Here is a 20,394-nt window from a genome sequence, read left to right on the forward strand (position 1 = left end):
CAGATAATATAACATGATAACAAATAATACGCACAGTTCAGATCACTTGATAAATGTTTGATAAACATTGGACTGTAATTTTGTTTGAAGTTGAGATAAGCATAAAATTTTTGAAGTAGAAAGGTAGCATTTTCTTTTTAAACATACTTAATCTTTGTTTTATTTGCACCTTTTTAAAGAGAATGCTTTTTAAATGTAAATATATGTAATATTATGTGTCATATTATGTTTGCAGCATTTTTGGCTGCAAGGCCATATATATGGAAAATCTCTTTGTTATTTGTTACAAATAAGTGTGAGAAATCTTTTATTTTATATTTGCATAGAGGTGCAAAAAAGACTATAAAGGGCGGCCTATCGCACCATTTTATGGCCTAAGATAGCAGTTTGAACTCAGAGAAAACAGACATTGTGCAGCTGCATGTTGCTGAGTGAACATTTAGATATCTGAAATTGCAAAACAATGAAACAAAAAGAAGAAAAGAACTGCATCAGTGAAGACGAAGAAGAAAGAAAAGAACCAAAAACATTTCTGAGGATCTTTACAAGAGGGAAGTTCATTGTGTTATGTGTTGCTATTGCGCTTCTTCTCATCATTACCTTAACTACAGTATTTGTGATTACAAGATCAGGTATGGGGACTTTTCAGTGTTTTTGAATGTTACAATAAACTATATGCCATTAAATATTGGTTGATTTAGATTTTGGTATTTTCCATATGCAGCACCTTTAATTAGGTACATAATGCATATGCATTATGAAAGTAAGAGTAAATAAAAAAGATCTATACTGATTTGTCCTGTTAAATGTTAATGTCAGATGCTTCAGTTGACATGGAAAAGCCATTCCCATCTGATGGAGACATGCTTGACTTTCTTCTACAAATTGGAGAAATTCAGGAGAAAGATGGTCTTTATGCAACATGGTATCACGCAGCTAACAATAAATCTGAGATGAACAAGGCCTTGAACAGTAAGAGTGATTTTTTTAAACATTTTAACAAGTTTATTTTAACATGTTTGTTCAAGGTTGTGCTTCAGTCAACTTAATAACCAGTTACATAAAATGAATTCCTGTGTAATGCATTGTGTTAGATAAGAAATCACACAATTTATGACAAGAGCTCTGATATGATATAACATATTATATAAGGAAATACTTTAAAAATGTAATTTAACTAAATACATTACAGGTAATGTCATGATCCTAGAAGCCGATGTTAATGTGAAAGGTCATAACACAGCTAATGAAACCAATATTCCCATCATGGCCCATCCACCAGACATATACAGTGACAACACTCTGGAGGAGTGGCTGGATGCTGTACTCAAATCAAAGAAAGGTGAACAACCTGGAACTGTACCTGGAACATCTGCTTTTATTTTCAAAACATTGTTAACTTTGCTTTGCTTTGTTTGTATACTTCTTCAGGGATAAAGCTGGATTTTAAAAGTATCAAGGCTGTGGAACCCTCACTTGATCTTTTGAGAGTGAAAAACCAAACAGGGATTAATCGCCCGGTGTGGATAAATGCAGATATTCTTCTTGGTCCTAATGTCCCTGTTTTCTGGCCAGTAATGAACGCTTCAGAGTAAGATCATAATACAAATACCTAATTTTAATAGTAAAACATACTCTTCGATTTTGGCAAGTGGCTCTTAATACAGTATAATACAATTTTATCTGTATTTTATCTGTATGGCACATTTAAAAACAATTTTGACCAAATTGCTTTACAAACAGACAGTAAAAACACATAAAACATAAACAATATGTCTGCTAAAAAAAAATTAAAAACCTATGAAATAAGGGAAAATAGAATAAAAAGACTGAATCAAAGGATGTTAAATACCAATTAGAATTTATGGATATTGAAGGCCATTGAGAAAATTAAGTCTTCAAGGTGGATGTAAAAATTGACAACGTTTAGGCGGAACTGATTTAAGCTGATTTAAGACTATTCCATAACTTGAGACCGATGACCGCAAAAGTGCTAAGAACACACCGTAGATCAGGATCTTCAGATTTGAGAGATTTTGAGGGCAAATATAATAGTTTGTATACTGTAGGTACTGATTGTGGTGCCTGGTTCCCCCAGGACTTAAAAACAAATAACAAAACCATGTAAATTCTGCATTTGACCAATAGTCAAAATACGTGAAAACCGAACTAACTAAAATTACATTTTTAACTAACTGCATTATAACTTGAGGAATTACTAGTGAGCCAAAGTTTTAGTACATCCAAGCAGTCTAATATAGGCTTTAAGGCAAGCTTATTATCACTCTTTATGGGAAGATAAATCTGTGTGTAATCAGAATAGCTGAAAGGATACACCATATCTAGATTAAATATAATATGAATCATTTTAGCACCATAATCCAAAGGCCCAAACTAATAAAAGTGTAGGATCCAGCTTAGTTTTTATAATAATTTTTTTTAAGGCAATCGGGTACAGCTGCAATATGAGATATTTATGTTTAGCAGTATTAGCAAGTATTCTCTTACTGAAATGCAGAAAGGGAATCTTTTACGATTTCATGGGAGACTTTATTCCACCTTTCTGACAGAACAGGTAGTGTCATCTAGGCAATGCTTACAGTTGTTGTTGCTGTTTTTTTATTTTTTTATTTATTTTTTCACCAAGAAAACAGCATTTAAAATATTAGAACAGTTGGAAAAAATAAAGTTTAAATGTTCAAAACAAAAACAATAAAACAATGCACAGTCTCAGCAAACTCACACTGCTCGCCTAATGTTCTCATATGGTTCACATTTGGCAAATTTTTGGGAAACAGTCCGTGTGTAGGTTCTTTTCAGAATGTTGTGGGGTTTTGTTGTGGTGGTGGTGGTGGTATTTTGTTTTTTTCTGCATGACACATATGAACAAGGCATTTTTTTAGCTTTTATTTTAGTAATCAAAATTTATTATTCCCAGAACACTTTGGGAACCAAAAATTGTTAGCTGGGGTAGGTATGATTCATTACCGTATAAAACAATTGAGTTAAATGAAAAAAAAAAAAAAAAAAAAAAAAAAGTGACTTGCTTACTAAAACAGGCAGATGTTTAATTAACTCACTCATATGGACAATCACTTATCTCCACCTACTGGCATAACTGTGTAATGTGGAGAAAGAGGTATGGGATGTAAAAAAATATGTAATGTATTGTAATGATATTCTGAGCAACATACCTGATCCTGTGATCTGAAGCTTGTTTAATTTGTTGTTTTAGCTGATGCCTTTTTTATTGTAAGGTTTTTTGAGCTCATTCAGCTGAAATTTCCTGACGTCACCATCTCCCCAGGATGGAAGGTTCTTTATCTTTCCGTCTTCCCTAATGTGACATACACACGCAGTATGGTGGAAGAGATGTACTCTATTGTAAGATACCTTCCTCAGAAAATCACATTTCCTGTCCATGCTTTGATGGCCAAGAATGGGTGGCCACACCTAAGCTGGCTGCTCAGCCAATCTTCAAGGTAACTCAGTTAACTCAGACATTTCAGTATATATATACAGTATATATATATATATATATATATATATATATATATATATATATATATATATATATATATATAAAGATTATGTTTTTAACTATGTTCTGGACTGGTTATGATACAGGTTCAGTTTAACCCTGTGGCAAGGAAAGGAGAACCCTACCGTGAATGATCTTCTCTTTGTCAGAGACAACAGCAACCCTATGCGCATCTATTATGACATTTATGAGCCTGTGCTCTCACAGTTCAAAGAAGCTGCAAGTAAGTGACATCATGGCCTCGCATATTAAACTTCATAGAGTATAGAGATGTACAATATATTGGTACAATACTGGTTATCTGCCTTATTAGAGGGTTTTGTATTTGTTTTTGAGTAACTTCTTAGCAAATGATTAAAATGTAAAAATTTTATTTAAAAATATTATTTAAAATATAAAAACACAATTTAAATTTAACACAGCTACCTTTTTTCTTAGTGATGAGAAACAGACCCAGAAGATTCTACCCAGGTGGTGACATAATTGATTATTTCAGGCCGGTGAACAGTGACGGACTGAACATCCAGTGGGACACAGTGACCAATAATGATTATTTGCTACATCTGCTTGAAAGTATGATTTTAACAACAATGATAATGTGAAAATGTATAGATCTTGATAAATACTAATGCAAGTATTTTTGCAGACAGTCAAGGGGGAATGCTGGTGATTACAGTAACATCTAGTGTTGGTCAACCAAACATTCCCATCATTCAGGGATCCCAGCCTGAGCTGTCTTTACAGGACTGCCTGGATCAGATTTTTGCCTCTAAAAAGTCATGGGGAATCTACTTAAGAATTATGTCCCAGAGTCAGCTGAGCCACACACTGGAGCTCCTTCGTCAGGCGTATGAACGAGACCTGCTGCACCACCCCACCTGGGTCAACATGGACATAGCACACGGAGCTTTCTATATCCAGGACTACATTACAGGAGAGGAATTCTTGAGAATCATTAATCAAATCTTTCCATATGTGACTTTGGCTCCAAGCTGGCCTAAAGAGGTTCTTGATGAAGGCTACAAACCAGAGTTGGTGGAGGACATGGTGCAGCTCTTCCAGGGGGCTTGGCAAGATGTTTCATTGCAGCTGCATGCTGGCACACTTTACAGGACTGTAACTAGATGTAGAAACCTTATCCATGCACAACCACGCTTCTCCATGACTCTGGAGCATCAGGCAGACGACAGAGGCCTCAATTCTTGGACTGCAAGCTTAATGGCTATCAGAGCACTGAACAGACAGCGGAGCTTCTACAACATGCCTAATATATACAGAGAACATATAGCAAATCTGTCAACCTAAAGAGTATACAGCACTGACAAAAACTTTGCAATCTGACAGTTAAAGTGTGATTTACATTTATGTAAAACGTACATTGTAAATCTGAAAATATAGATTTTTATAAACTCAGTTGCCAATTTATGATTTATAATTAATTAATTAATTTATTTATAATTAATATGTTTAATCATAATGACAAAGAATTGGTAAACATATATATATATATATATATCCCTACTCCAAAAATAATACTGCTGGAGAGGACAAAAGAAAGAAAGACATTTTATTATTCTAATTAATTTTTTTGATGTAATATGTCAATATTCTGATGGATCAGTGTTAGAAATCAGGTTTATTTTTAAAGATATTTCATGTATGATGCAGCATGATGTCATGTGAATCTTTAACAGTGGCTTTGCAACATGGCTGAAAAGGGGTGCAAAAAGGGGCACAAAAGGATTGCAAAAAGGGGTGTCCCATAGTGGATAAAAAACAATTCACAAGCAGAGAGGTTAGTCAACAAAGCTTTCTCTTACAGTGTTTCTGCACTGCACATTTTATTTTAAAATTGTGGAAATTATTTTAAAATGGTTTGAATTACCATTGTGTATGAAATGTACTCCATAAATAAATTTGCCATGCTTAAAAAGAAGTCATTCACATGTAGAACAATACAACCAGTTTACTTACAAAGACCTGAGATGGAAAATAGTCATGTAATTCAAAGTTTCAATAATCCTTGAGACAGATTCAGTGAGTGAATATATTTGTTCTGAGCAACAGTGAGGAAAATGACAGAGAAAGATTTTTTTATAATATATTATTTTGCACCATCCAGTCTTATAAATTGAGCCAAGTACTAATTTTTAAACGTTGACAAAAATTCAGAGGGTTGGTCTGAATCCCCATTCCCATATCACAGGCACACATCTAAAGAGTGTAGACTCCACTTTTTTAACCAAATGACTTTGCTGTTCTCCCATTTACTTGAACAAACTATAGCAATAGCAATAGCAATAGCAGCACCTTTGAAAATTCAACCTCTTTTTGTCATACAGTCATACAGATTGTCAAACAGTGTTCTTTAACTGCTTTGATAGGTTAACTGATAACATGTGCAAAGTCTCGCAACCTCTTGAATTTCAAAACTCAAAACAGTGTATTCCTGGCACAAACCTATAGAGTGGGAAAATTTTAAATACTGCAAAAATATTAGATTTGGCCCCTGTAAAAGCATAAACTAAAAATTCAGTTGCAGGCCAGTTATAATGCAGAAGGGGTGAATGCAGATGTGCTTATGTTGTCCAGTAGGTACTGCCTGCAAGCACAGAATATTGAGTAGAAACTGGACGAGAGGCCTGCAATGTCTGTGGAAATGTATGGCAGGACTTCTGGACTGGCCTGATTATAGTAGGAAATCTGAGGGCAAAACAGGAAACCGTTAAGTGACTTCTGTTTGAAGTACATTGTGACCATCATTTAGTTTTTTCTTACCTTTGAGACACTTTTTGAAACCTCATAAATACTAAACCCAGCACAGACCACCTCACCCCTGTGGAATTCCTCTGTGGGTGGGTGAGAGGGCAGAGCAACTGATCTTAGGGCAATTACATATGGATCCCTAAAAAAACAAATATACATTATATGTAAATATTAAACATATTTGTGCTGCATTCATGCTATGTCGTAATTACTAGATAACAACCCGTGCTATTCTACACAAACATGTTCACTTCCTCAGACTGCACCTCTGTGCCAACTATTAATGTCAAAATTAATCTGTGTAATTTCAGTAATCAGTAGATCAGAACACATCATGTAACAACTATGTAAATGCATTAATCATTTTTGTGGGAAATTAGACGTATTCAACTGCGTGCTAACTGCATTAAACTGTATTGTATGTACATTTTTAGATTATTCTTGCATCTTGTAACAGAAAATATAATTATTTTTAAGGCATATTTAATATTTTATATATTAAAATAACAATTGAACTACATTTTACTACCACTGCTATTTTGTGTTTTTCCACATGCCATTGCCGTGGTCAGGTGGTACAAGTCAGACCTTGTAATTACAAGTTTTACAAGAACATGAACACTTTTGGAACATTATGGAGCTTTATTAACTGCAGTTTAGACATTTTAACATGCCTTTAGCATGGGTGCTTAAAAGAAATAGCTCACCGAAAAATGTAAATTTGTTGAAAGTGTACTCACACTTAGGCTATCCAAGATCAAAGCTGAATTGGTAAGTTATCAAAACAGATTTGGTGAAATTTAGCATTACATTACTCGCTCTCCAATGGCCACAAGACTCCAGACAAAAACACATCTGTAAATCTTTTCTCTAACAGCACCCATTCACTGAGCAGTAATGTAATGCAAAATTATATATTTAAAGGCAACAAATCTTTTTGTTTCACTGTAGTTATAGTCTGTAGCTATAGTCATCCTCACCCGCTATCACAGGGTGGTCTTCTAGAGGCCAGTAAAATGAAGTCCTGATATTTTCCTCCTTTACTGACTGAAGGAGTAACAACTTGATAGATGAAATCATCCTCATCAACCCTAAGAAGCAGCTTACACAAACTGCAAAAAACAATACAACAAATGTAAAGGTCAATGTGAATTGGCATTTGGATTTGCGTTTTTCAATAATGGCTATTTTCAAATAATATACAGTATGATCAAGTAATAGACAAAAGAGATTACATGTATAGATATGACCAATTTACTAATGTAACATTTTAACACTTATGACAGTATTGGTTGTAACAATGCTCAAAATAGCCATATCAGGTATGTGCATGCATAAATTCCTTTCCAAATTAATGAGGAATTGATTATTTTAATTTTTATTAGTAAAAAAGGTTTGGCACATTTCCAGTATTTGGTTTTGGTGGGGTTTTTTTTTGAAAGAATAAAATTTTGTGCAACCCTATTTGACAACTGAGAATATTACATTCCGAACTTGTTATAAATGTGTCTACAGTCTGTTGTCCTTACTGCCTAGAGACTTCATAGCTGACTTACATAAATGTTCTATATCTTCTTTTGTTTCAGTCAGCAATCTTGTGTCATCAGTTTATCAGACTTCAACATGTTATACTTTCCTAGTGTTTTGGAATATGGCTTTAGTATACAGATTGAACAAGTATCGTGATAAAATGTCTTAAAAAAAAGTCTAATAAAATCGTGATAAAAAGTCTTGTCATAAACCTTTTCGAACTCCAAAACCAACTGAATTATGTCTCCATAATTCATTTCAATTGTTATTTTTACTTTAAAGTTGCTTGTGGTTTTGTACTAAACAGTTTTTGAATAGCAGTTTTGAAAGCATTAAAATTCATACATTTTGAGTGAATAAGCATGACATTTATCTTTGTCCTTCTTTATTCCATTTGCAATAAAAAGTGTCTGTACAGTACCTAATAATACTGTGGTATGTATAGTGTCTCACGTATAGTGTTGGTCCCACTCATGTCTGCGACAGAGATCTGAGAGGAGGATGAAGGCTCTTTGTGCTGGGATTTCCATCTCAAACTCCACCCTGAAACACAGACTCTGACTTTCCTCCACTGTATACAGGCTCACCTGCCCAGTGCAAGAAAAGGTATCCATTGTTAAAGTGTGAAATTTATAATGTGCAACTGACATGAAGAATAGAGCTTACATTGTTCTTCTTTGAACTGAGGTCCCAGTTGTTTTTGGCTGCAAGCATCTTCAAAGCAGACACATTATTGTAGCTTAGATACACCTGAAAGTGAAAATAGCCTTAGTGAATATTATCAGAGTGATTTTTCTTAAAGGGGATGTGAGTGAAACACACTGTAGACTTAAGTAAATTACATAAATATTAAATATCTGATTACCACTAAAATAGTATTATGGCAGTGCACATTTACATAATTCTGTGTATCTTTTTTATCTCCATTTCTCTTTTTTTTTTTTTTTGGATATGTATCCTGATATGTTTTCTATTTTACACATAAACCCTATTCATGCCACAAGTTTGGACCTTGTAATGGCAAACAGACCTTTGGATAACATGCATTTTGTGAAGAAGAGACAGTTACCTGGTTACTGGTGTCCCATGGAACAGACAGTGGCACCTCGGTCTGATTGCATGAGATAATGTACCTCCTAAGTAGACACAAAGGCCAGATGAGAAAATCATGTTTTGGGGAGAAATTAAAGACAAATTATTTTGCCTTACATCATGTCAACATTCATTTAACTATTCCATTAAATAATTGCATTAGTTTTGGTTGGATTTTTACATAGATTTTGGAAGTTTTGATCTACTTTTTTTTAGCTGTAACACACATTGATAGTGCCATCTGTGGATAAACTAAGGATTCTGCAGTCTAATCAACTCAGGCTCTTCTCACATGGTTTTTTAAGGTTACAAGCTGGAGCTTTTGTTATAAATGGACCAGCACCAGTTTTGCTACCTATCAAGACGAATCTTCTTCCTGGCAAGGGCCTCCTGATATCGCCTCTGTCCCTCCTGTTACAAAATTAAGAATAGTATTTAAAATTTAGATTTTACAATATCCAATTTACTTTTAACAATCAAGTGACATGAATGTTTGCACAACGAAAAACAAATCTGGACTCTTGACCTGAGGTTCAGGTTTTATGGGGGGCAGTGGACGTGGCCTTCCTTTCTCATCCAGCACCTCAAATGTCATGAAGGCACTGTTAATATGCCTCAGAGGTTCATCTCCATGATAGGCTTCTGCACAGACACCTACCTCCATGCTAAAAAAACAGAGATGCTGCTAATTATCACTATGTAGTCATTAAAATCTAAATACACCTTTTAGATAGATAGATACATAGATTGTATAAACCCACCTGTTCTTGAATGTGTTATTGACAATGGCCTTTAGAACCAAACGATCTCCAACCTGGGAAGGGCCTCTAAAGTGAAACATGTCTATAGCCCGTAGAGTTGGATGAGCATTGCATAAACGACTAAAAAAAAGGAAAGAAAGCCAATGTGTCTTTTTTTAATTCGTTATTCATTAAAACCATCACACAAAACAAGATGGCCTGTGTAAGTTTCTGGGTCAACTATTCCTTTAATCGTGTATATCTTAAGAGTACATAGCATACTGATATAACACAAAGCTAAGAAAGTTGTAACATGTAAACATAAATAAACATTTCTATATATACTGTCATTACAGTCTATGTTGTGGCTTGTTTGTATCAACATTACAAACCTTGAACCCTGATCTATTAAGAGTTAATAAAGGTAAATATTAACTGCTGTATAAAAATCCACACACCTGGCTGCAATGGTAGCAACATTTTCCATCCAGGCCATAATCTGGCCTCCGAATGTATTGACCTGGTGATTGGCATGAGGAGGAAGCACCAGCTCGACACTTTCCACTCTTGTTCTTTCTGTCGGCAAAGCCTCATCTTCATCATGGTTCTCTGCCTCACAAACAATTAAACACCTCCTTAAGAGGCTAAACAGATGCTTCGAGAAAACAAAATTATTGTCTAGAACAGGTGCAATATCTTAGCATAATGCTTGCACAAAGCCTGTTGTCTTTCCCAATGTCTTTACCCAGTAAACTTGGTACGTCTTTAGGGAAGTGCCTTCACCACTTAAGACACTTACCCTCACTGATACTTCTCTGGACAGTCTTGTTGCTGAGCAAGTCCTGCATGGTGTCATGGTGAATGAGTCTCATCCTCCTCCTCTCAGCTGCTAAACTGTGCTCCACCTGTTCTTGATGTGTGCAGGGCACAACCTGTTTCAGCTGCACCTGCAGTTACAGTACAAACAGATTTCTTATCCACACGTTTCCTGAATCATTAATAAATGGTTAAAAATGAGTGCAGAGTAAAGGTGCATTTAAATGCAATGCAGAAAGCAACTGTAAGCAACTGCCTTGCCATTTGCCTTGTTTCCTTATTTGCAGTGTTACCTTATTTCCACAGCTACAACAAAAAGGTCAATTTGTAATTTGTGTTTTTCACAATTAACTATGAAATAAGTAAGCATAGGATATTTGTACGCATTATTATTATAAACATTTCTGTGGCATTGTTTTCTCATACCTTGTTTGCATCTGCGCTTTTGGCAACAAATGTGGCAAAAGCCTGACACACTCTCCAATGACGGCCGCTGTACAGGTCTTCACAGCTCACCTCTATTCCCACCTCACACACAAACACCAATACATATATGAATAATTGCGATTCTACATATTTTATTTTTACAAATTAATGTGAAGTAAATTAAAAATTGTTCCCTATCTGTCAGTCACTATGAGTTATGTTGTGACAACAGACTGGTGTCTTGCTTGGAGCCTTGATTTGCTCTGATTAAGAAAAAATGCTGATGAAGTTTGACAAGTGGTTAGCTAATCCTGAGCCACTCCCCATCACGTGGGTATAATAGGCGACACTCATTAGATTTTGCTGAGGAGCCGAGAACTGGTCTGTGGCACCCAGCAATGGTTTGAAGCTGTGGCTGCATGCTGCTACACAAAAGCTCACCTTCTTCAGAAATGAGGAGAAGCTGGAAGTTGTTCTCTGTGACATTATGACCTTATCAGAGGCTGTTCATCAGCGATTCGGCTGGTTGTTTCAACTAAAAGAGCACTTCTGTGCACTGCCGATTCGGGTCTTTTTTCTCTTGGTCCAAGCAGCTCTTTGTCTGTTACAGAGGTCATCAGAAAGAGAAGGCTGTCTCCAAGCAGAGGTTGGCTCACTGGATAGTGGATGCTATCATCTTGGCGTACCAGGCCTGCCTCCTACTTTTTGTTGGCGCACAGCATCTCTCTGGCGGACATTTGTAGAAGAGCAGGCTGAGCAGAATCTTTACCTTTGCGAGATTTTATAGTCTTCGCATTGAGCCAGTTTTTTTCCCCTTGTGTTGGCTGGCTTGCTGGTGTCCTCCAGCACCCTCGGCAGTCAGACTTGGTGAAGCAGTCTGACGCCAGGCCCAGTACTGGCATTGCTTACCCACGTCTCTGGTCAGCCCCTGTACTTGGTACCTATGTGGCAGATTTGTTACGAGTAATCCCATATGTATATTTTTTTCACAGTAAGGTTTCCCCCTCAGCAAACCCTTCGTCTTCCTTCCAGCAGTCTGTACTGTCTGTCTCTGTTGTCAGTTGTTCCTCCCCTTTCTTGGATAGGCACTGCCCCAACTGGGTGGTGTTTTCCATGGACCCCAGTCTGTCATCACAACATAAGTCGTAGTGACTGACAGTTAGGGAACATCTCGGTTACGCATGTAACCGTCTTTCACTGATGGAGGGAACGGAGACATTATGTCCCCTCACCACAGCCTCGAACCGTTGCTGGGTGCCAGGACTAGTTCTCAGCTCCTCAGCAAAAACTGTTGAATGGTTACAACTGTCGCCTATTATACCCGCGTAACGGGGAGTGGCTCAGGATTAGTTAACAACTTGACAAATTTCAAGTTTTCTCTTAATCGGAGCGAATCAGAGCTCAGACCAAGACCCCAATCTGTCATCACAACATAATGTCTCCATTCCTTTCATCAAACATACGTAACCAAGAGAGTGTAATATCTCCACTTAACAAAGCAAAAAACCTTTGGTAAAGTAAAATTGAAAAGTGAGACTATTTCATACAATGTAAAGCCGAACTGTTACCTCCATGCTCGAGTTGAAGGCTCTGTTGACTTTGGCCTTAATGTTGACTACTTGTCCAACACTGAAAAATATGTGTATTTCAAATGTAAGTGATAATGACAGTAGCTTATGATATATTAGAGACTGTTTTTGAGTGTGCTTATATTATTAGACTCTCCTCTCTAATCAAAATTACATTTGATTGGAGCTGTGTTATTCTAACAGTCTGACAGACTGAAGAAATTAACAGTCTTCTGTACAATAATGGTTTAATAGAACAATTAAACAGAAAGAACTGCCAATACTCCCTAAGGGCAAAATTACATTCTGATTAGGATGTTTTTTAAAAGACACTGAGATGTGACCTTAATTATCTAAAATATATGCAATATTTCTTTTGTACCCAATGGTGTGCTCAAAGTAGATGTCATCAACAGAAGCTGTCACACAGGGACATCCAGCGTGTCTCTCAGCTGTAATGGAAGCAGATCAAATAAGACATCTCGACACTAATGAATCTCCCACATTTTTTTAAAGTTTATGACTGGCAGGTAATTTGCAAGGAATACAGTATCTTACTCCTTCTTGATTTGTTTGGTTGTAACTTAGGCTATTTGACATGCTAAATTGTTTCAGAAATAAAAACAAAACTTAACATAAAACAAAGGCAACCTGAGTTGAGTTACATGGAATATACAGGTGCATCTCAATAAATTAGAATGTTGTGGAAAAGTTATTTCAATAAAAGTTAAGATTATTTCAGTAATTCATCTCATATTGTAAAACTCATGTATTAAATACATCAATTGCACACATACTGAAGTAGTTTAAGTCTTTGGTTATTTTAATTGTGATGAGTTTGGCTCACATTTAACAAAAACCCACCAATTTACATAAAATTAGAATATTGTGACATGCCAATCAGCTAATCAACTCAAAATACCTGAAAAGATTTCCTGAACTTTCAAAATTGTCTCTCAGTATTTGTCTCTGGATTGTCAAGCAAAATTAATTCAAGAATTTGAGTGAACTTCACAAGGAATGGAGTAAAGTCATCAAGAGCTACCACACACAGGCATGTCAAGGAATTTGGCTACAGTTGTTGTATTCCTCCTGTTAAGCCACTCCTGGACCACACACAATGTCACAGAACTGGACTGTTGCTCAGTCCAAAGTCCTCTTTTCAGATAAGAGCAATTTTGTACTTAATCTGGAAATTAAGGTCCTAGAGTCTGGAGGAAGAGTGGAGAAGCTCATAGCCCTAGTTGCCTAAAGTCCAGTCTCAAGTTTCCACAGTCTCTGATGATTTGGGGTGCAATGTCATCTGCTGATGTTGGTTTATTGTGTTTTTTTAAAACCAACGTCACTGCACTAATTTTTTTCTTTCTGCTTTTTGAAGATGCTGATTTAATTTTCCAGCAGGATTTGTCACCTGCCCACACTACCAAAAGCACCAAACGTGGTGTGCTTGACTGGCCAGCAAACTCACCATAGAGAATTTATAGGGTATTTTCGAGAGGAAAATGAGAAACAAGAGACCTAAAACTGCAGATAAGCTGAAGGCCACTGTCAAAGAAACCTGGGTTTTCATACCACCTCAGCAGTGCCACTAATTGATCATGAGGCAGTAATTAAAGTGAATATTGCCCCTACCAAGCTGAGTACATGTACAGTAAATGAACATACATTTCAATGAACAATTCACTAAAAATCTTTTTTTATTTATATATATTTATTTATATTTTTTTATTGGTCTTATAAAGTATTTTTATTTGTTGAGTTAGTGAATTGGTGGGTTTTTGTTATATGTGAGCCAAAATCATCACAATTAAAATAACCAAAGACTTTAAACTACTTTAGTCTGTGCGCACTGAATTTATTTAGAACACAAGTTTCACAATTTGACTTGAATTACTGAAATAAAATTTTCCATGACATTCTAATTTATTGAGATGCACCTGTGCATAAAAACAGAGCAAATCAGTTTGGGGAAGAAGATACTAAGTAGATAATAAGTAGAACATACTCCATGCAGCCACAAATCTAGTCACATATCTAGTTTATGTTTGCTCTTGTTTTGCTTAGTCATTACAATCACGTCGTTAATATTATACTAATACTCATATCCTTATATGAAGTATGCAGGTCTTTTTCAATGCAGGTTAAAAGTGCTTTGTATCCTTCGTTGTGCAAACTCACCAGACAGGCATGCTGTGCAGTCCATCCATTTAAGCAGCTGTCCGATGCTCAGCTCTCCGCAGTGGTTGGCATGGCAGGGCAGCACTATCTGGCTCATCTTTACCTCTGAAGGGTTGCGATGCTGTCCTTCAACCTCCGGTTGAAGGTTATGCAGATTCTCCATATGATGGGATTCTGATGCCATACTGATAGACTGAAGATTCAGCAGCTGAGCAAATAATATCCAAAGGTATTAGAAATTAGAGTTTTGCTTTTAATACTGCAGTCCCATTAAAAAGACAGTTTAGCAACACGTAAAACTGTGGGAAGGTCATTATATTGAATAACTAGAAACTTTGAATAACTTAGAAAATTAAACATTTTAATTTTGAGAATTATGCTCAAATTCTTACATGTTTGGAAAGTGCTATGTATTTATAATGGAGGCCTAAAAATAAATGTTGCATCCAAAATTCTCATTGATAAGAACAAAACAATACAAAAAAAACACGTTTACATTTGTCTGAAACACTGACTAGATCCTGGTCCATTTTTTAAATTAATTATATTGGCTTGGCAAATCAGAGCCAAATCATGATATTGGATTTGAACAAGCAACCGCATTTACAGGCTACTTTCCTGTTAATGTTAAAAAAACAATATATATATTTTATCATATTGTGATGAGTTGGCTGCCTCTCCCCTTATTATCACCATTACCCCGTCCCTTATTTGCTGCACTTCACCAGGCTCCCAACGGGAGTGGGTGCATGTGGGAGGAGGAGCGCGGGATTGGACAGGTCTGGCGGCGTGTGATGAGGCACACCTGATGTGAATCGAGCCTCGTCACCACTGCTGTTAAATTTTGAGACCTGTCTCTTCCCCCGTGCATGCACGCTGGTGTCCTCATGGGTCCAGGAAGGGTGTGTTGAGGGAATCCCCACGCCGCCAGAGATGTGAGTCGCTGGACCCGCAGTCCTGGCGGTGACTGCACACGTTTACAGCTGGCAGTCCAGGATGCCGGGGTGATTATTCCCTCGAGGGTGGTTTGGGAGATGCCAGGAAAAGATGCCTCCCCTCACGCCCTGGACCAGAGAGGGGAGCACATACGGATGCCAGATTCTGCCCCTTACCTGGACCCTTCCCCCTTAAACACTGCCCAACCTTCACTATTCCTGCAGCACAACAAGAACACCAGTTCCCCCATTTATTTTAGAGACTATTTCCCCCCTTGGACAATTTTTTTGTATTTTGTTTATAAAAAGCCTCTCCGATGCTTGATGCCACACCCACTGTGTCTGACGTTTGCTCCTCCTATCACACTGGTGGAGAATGTGGTAAGGCACAACTTAGACAGCACAGTTGGGCAACACCTGATGATCGTAAAGCCTAGGATAACCCACACCAGAATGGAGGAACAACAGAGACTCGCTCCCAGCCACCAAGCCAAGTCAAGTAGCTTTTTATTGTCATTTCAACTACATATAGCTGTGCAGTACATAGTGAAATGTTTCACATTTTTCCAGGACCTGCTGCTACATGAAGTCACACTTACAACAAAATACACAATACAAAGGAACTCACATACTGAGCTAAGACCATATAAAGTGCAACATGTGCAGACTAGTGGAAACAGCAGGGGAGTAGAGTGCAAACCCAGTGTGCAAACTAGTGCAAACAGTGCAAAGACAAAATCAGTGCAAGGCAAAGACATAATCAGTGCAAGAACACAAAATACAAACAACAATAAATATGACATGCAAGAATGCTAGTTGAACAGGAAGTCCATTCAGGTGTGGTTATTGAGGAGTCTGGTGGCTTGTGGGAAGAAACTGTTCAGCAATCTGGTTGTTAGGGCCCGGATGCTCCGGTACCTCTTTCAAGATGGCAGGAGGGTGAATAATGTGTGTGAGGGATGTGTGGGGTCCTGTGCTATATTGTGGTCTTTGCGGATGCAGCGTGTGGTGTAAATATCCGTGATAGAGGGCAGAGAGACGCCAATGATCTTTTCAGCTGTCCTCACTATCCTCTGGAGGGTCTTGCGATTCGATACAGTGCAATTCCCAAACCAGGCAGTGATGCAGCTGCACAGGACGCTCTCAATGGTCCCTCTATAAAACATAGTCAGGATGGGTGGAGGGAGATGAGCTCTCCTCAGCCTCCTCAAGAAGTAGAGGCGCTGCTGGGTTTTCTTGGTGATGGAGCTGGTGTTGAGTGATCAGGTGAAGTTATCCGCCAGATAAACACCAAGGAATTTGGTGCTCTTGACGGTCTCCTTGGACCCATCAATGGACAGCGGAGAATGGTCACTCTTTGCTCGCTTGAAGTCAACAATCATCTCCTTTGTCTTGTTGACATTCAGAGATAGATTGTTGGCTCTACACCAAGTTGTGAGCTGCTGCACCTCATCTCTGTATGCTGACTCGTCATTCTTGCTGATGAGACCCATCACGGTTGTGTCATCAGCGAACTTGATTATATGATTGGAGCTGTGCATCGCTGCACAGTCGTGAGTCAGCAAAGTGAACAGCAGTGGACTGAGCACACAGCCCTGAGGAGCTCCAGTGTTCAGTGTGGTGGTACTGGAGATGCTGTTCCCGATCCGGACTGACTGAGGTCTGCCTGTCAGAAAGTCCAGGATCCAGTTGCAGAGAAAGGTGTTCAGGCCCAGCAGGCTTAGCTTCTCTATAAGTTGCTGAGGGATGATGGTGTTGAATGCTGAGCTGAAGTCATTGAACAACATTCAGACGTAGTTTCCCTTTGAGTCCAGAGGTGAGAGGGCAAGATGAAGGGTTGTGGTGATAGCATCGCCCCTAGAGCGGTTGTTGTTTTGAGGCACGTTGGAATGACAGAGCTGCTCAGAGAGATGTTGAAGATATCCGTGAAGACATCAGCCAGCTGCTCTGCACACCCCTTTAGTACTCTGCCTGGAATGTTGTTCCGTGGGTTAACTCTATAAAGTGTTTTCCTCACGTCAGCTGTGGTGAAGCAGAGTACTGTACTTCACTTACCAAAAGGGGTAAGTGACGTTTGCTTTTGCTGTCATTCACCCAGTGGTTGGTTGAGCTTGTCGACTAATTCCCAGTTTCTCTGTCCCGGTGCGAGAAGGGGAATTGCCCGAAGAGAAACCCCTGTCCCGCCTGATGGGGTTGATGCTTGGGGAGGGAAATGTGACGAGTCGGCTGCCTCTCCCCTTATTTTCACCATCACCCCATCCCTTATTCATTGCCCTTCACCAGGTTCCCTGGTGTCCCCAGAGTGCATGTGAAAGGAGGGGCACAGGACTGGATAGGTCTGGCGGTGTGTCACAAGGCACAACCTAAAGTGAATCGAGCCTCATCACCACCACTGTTAAATGTCGAGCCCATGCATTCCCCATGTCCTCGTGGGTCCAGGAAGGATCCCGGACCAGAGAGGGGACTCCACAGGACTCCACCCCTTACCCAAACCCTACCTCCTTGAACACTGCCCAACCTTCACTACGCCTGCAGCACAATGAGGACACCAGTTCCCCCGTGTATTTTGGAGTGTATTTCACCCCCTGGACACTTCATTTTGTTAATAAAAAGCCTCTCTGAGGCCTGACACCATACCCACTTTGTCTGTTGTTTGCTCCTCTAGTCACAATATATATAAATTTATAATGGATTTATAATCCATACGTTATTTTACATTTGATATTTCCATTGCTGGATCTAAATGCCTAAACACCTAAAATCTACTATTATTGTTTGAAATTTGTTTATTGTGCACATTAACTGGTATCTATACTTTTATTTGCAGCATAAACTTGTTTGTTGGAAAAGACAATTACAGCGGACTATAACAAATATAACCAGGTTTCGTACAAGCAGCCTAAATAACCTGAAGTACTTGACTTTTTCTCTTTAAAATGTAAATCCTGAAAAAAACTTCAGAAACAGCCATTTTTTTGAATTTTTATATTTAAGGTGCTTGACCTATTGAAAAACAATGTTAATGAAATAAGTGGGGGGTTTTTTAGCAATTAGTGGTAACAATTTTTGTTGTCATAAAAAACATCTTTGTTAAACTACAAGTGTTGTCCAGACTTTGAAAAGGTTTCATTTATGTAACTGCATAAGAATATTCAAATAAATGAATTACATTTACACAAACTTTAATAAAGCTCAATATAGTAAGTATGCAAAATTTGTAATCTTCTAAATGAAAATACTTCTTAATCTTATTTTTATGGTATTGACAGACATAGCCTTAATGTACATCAACTTAATGCACATCAAACTGAATAAGGGACACATATTATTAATCTATTTTCATATTGTGCATATAATAGTACTCACATAATGACTCATAATGACTCATGTTCATTATGTAACTGCACAAACCATTGTGCTTGGACCCAGATGATGGCCTTGAGTTAAACCGCATTGTTTCAGTTACCTTCTGTGTCATTGCCCATAATGCTTCGGTGACAGGACTTTGAAATAGCAAACAATAATAGGCATAACTTATTTTGCATCCATTTAGCCATCTCTGTTGAAGCTGTTGTCATAGCCTATTAGGCTTTTATATAAGAATAGACAATAGCAAGAGTCGATAGAAAAATATTATAAAAACTATTACTGTTATATGTTTTTAGCAGCTCAAGAACGCCAGACACACAAGCACTCCGGCTCTTTTGCCCCAAGGTTGCACCAGCTCAAAGCCAACATCAAACTTAGTTCACCAACTTTAGCTTCTAGTTTGTATTATTATTTATTTTGTATGTTATTCTATATCATTCTATATCTACATCACGAGGTATGATTGTGAATTTTATCACATGTGCACAACAGTAGTCTGGTAACTACTTATTACTGTTGAATATTGCGCAATCTTCTGTAACCTCAGTGACACTCCTTAACGTTAACGCCCTTCATTTAAGAACAAAATCTTACAATATATGTAATACTTCAGTACATTCCTGTACCAATACGTCTACAAAATCATTTCAACATAAGAACAGATGTCATGTGCACTTGTATTTCTGTGAATGAGTTTGCAGAACGGCGAAAACAAGTTTAAGCGGCGACGTGGCTTGATGTATGAATATAAAGTATCATTCACGCCCTTACCGCGATCTGCCTAGAAAGTCTGCTTAGATTCAACACAGCAACCTTTCTCGCAAGTCTTCAACTCCAATGATAGACTTAAGCGTTTACGGAAGATCTTCGCGCATGGGAAGTCAGCAAAAATAACTCTTCTGTCGCCGCGTATAGTGTGCACTAACAAGTACGCGCACTAAGACCCCGCCCCGTGTTTCATATTAACATATGTTCTGTAAAGTTAACAACACTCTCCTTATGATCTTATGATTCTCATTTTATAAACAACAGCATACTTCAAACATAACAATGTTTGCAAACAGCACGGGATATTTTTGACACCTGCTGTTTATCGCTTAATTTGTTATCCGACAGGTGGCGCAACAAGTCTGTAAAAGCACAGGAAGGCGAAGTTTCGTTAGCATAACTGGCAAAGTTTAGATTCGAGATCAGGCTAGAATAGAAATTATTCCTTTTAGAGAAATATATATGTAGGCTATATATAAATATGAAGAGGTAACTACGTTTTTTTTTTGGTTGCAGTATATATATTTATGTGTGTGTGTGTGTGTGTGTGTATATATATATATATATATATATATATATATATATATATATATATATATATATATATATATATCCATATATATATGTAAATATGTTTGGGTAACTTTTATGTAGATATGGGGGCT

The 20,394-nt window shown here is 37.6% G+C and overlaps 2 protein-coding genes across 2 annotated transcripts; one reads left to right on the forward strand and one right to left on the reverse strand.

The window, feature by feature from the left end:
- Window positions 1-415: 415 nt before the first annotated feature.
- Window positions 416-5,477, forward strand: fam151a (family with sequence similarity 151 member A). The gene is made up of 8 exons (XM_043258755.1): window positions 416-632; window positions 820-972; window positions 1,193-1,342; window positions 1,432-1,591; window positions 3,258-3,482; window positions 3,628-3,764; window positions 3,980-4,114; window positions 4,188-5,477. Exons 1-8 carry the CDS (start codon window positions 464-466, stop codon window positions 4,844-4,846), a joined length of 1,788 nt encoding a protein of 595 aa, XP_043114690.1. The 5' UTR covers window positions 416-463; the 3' UTR covers window positions 4,847-5,477.
- On the reverse strand, window positions 5,341-19,869 carry acot11a (acyl-CoA thioesterase 11a). The gene is made up of 16 exons (XM_043258765.1): window positions 19,733-19,869; window positions 14,658-14,865; window positions 12,862-12,931; window positions 12,480-12,540; window positions 10,912-11,013; window positions 10,469-10,616; window positions 10,128-10,278; window positions 9,691-9,810; window positions 9,456-9,594; window positions 9,285-9,340; window positions 8,907-8,973; window positions 8,504-8,587; window positions 8,291-8,424; window positions 7,288-7,419; window positions 6,320-6,446; window positions 5,341-6,244 (listed from the first exon to the last, which is right to left on the reverse strand). The coding sequence occupies exons 2-16, from the start codon at window positions 14,839-14,841 to the stop codon at window positions 6,089-6,091; spliced, it is 1,731 nt and encodes a 576-aa protein (XP_043114700.1). The 5' UTR covers window positions 14,842-14,865; window positions 19,733-19,869; the 3' UTR covers window positions 5,341-6,088.
- Between the last annotated feature and the right edge of the window lie 525 nt (window positions 19,870-20,394).

This window comes from Puntigrus tetrazona, chromosome 2 (assembly GCF_018831695.1).
Source record: "Puntigrus tetrazona isolate hp1 chromosome 2, ASM1883169v1, whole genome shotgun sequence".
Classification (NCBI taxonomy): domain Eukaryota; kingdom Metazoa; phylum Chordata; class Actinopteri; order Cypriniformes; family Cyprinidae; genus Puntigrus; species Puntigrus tetrazona.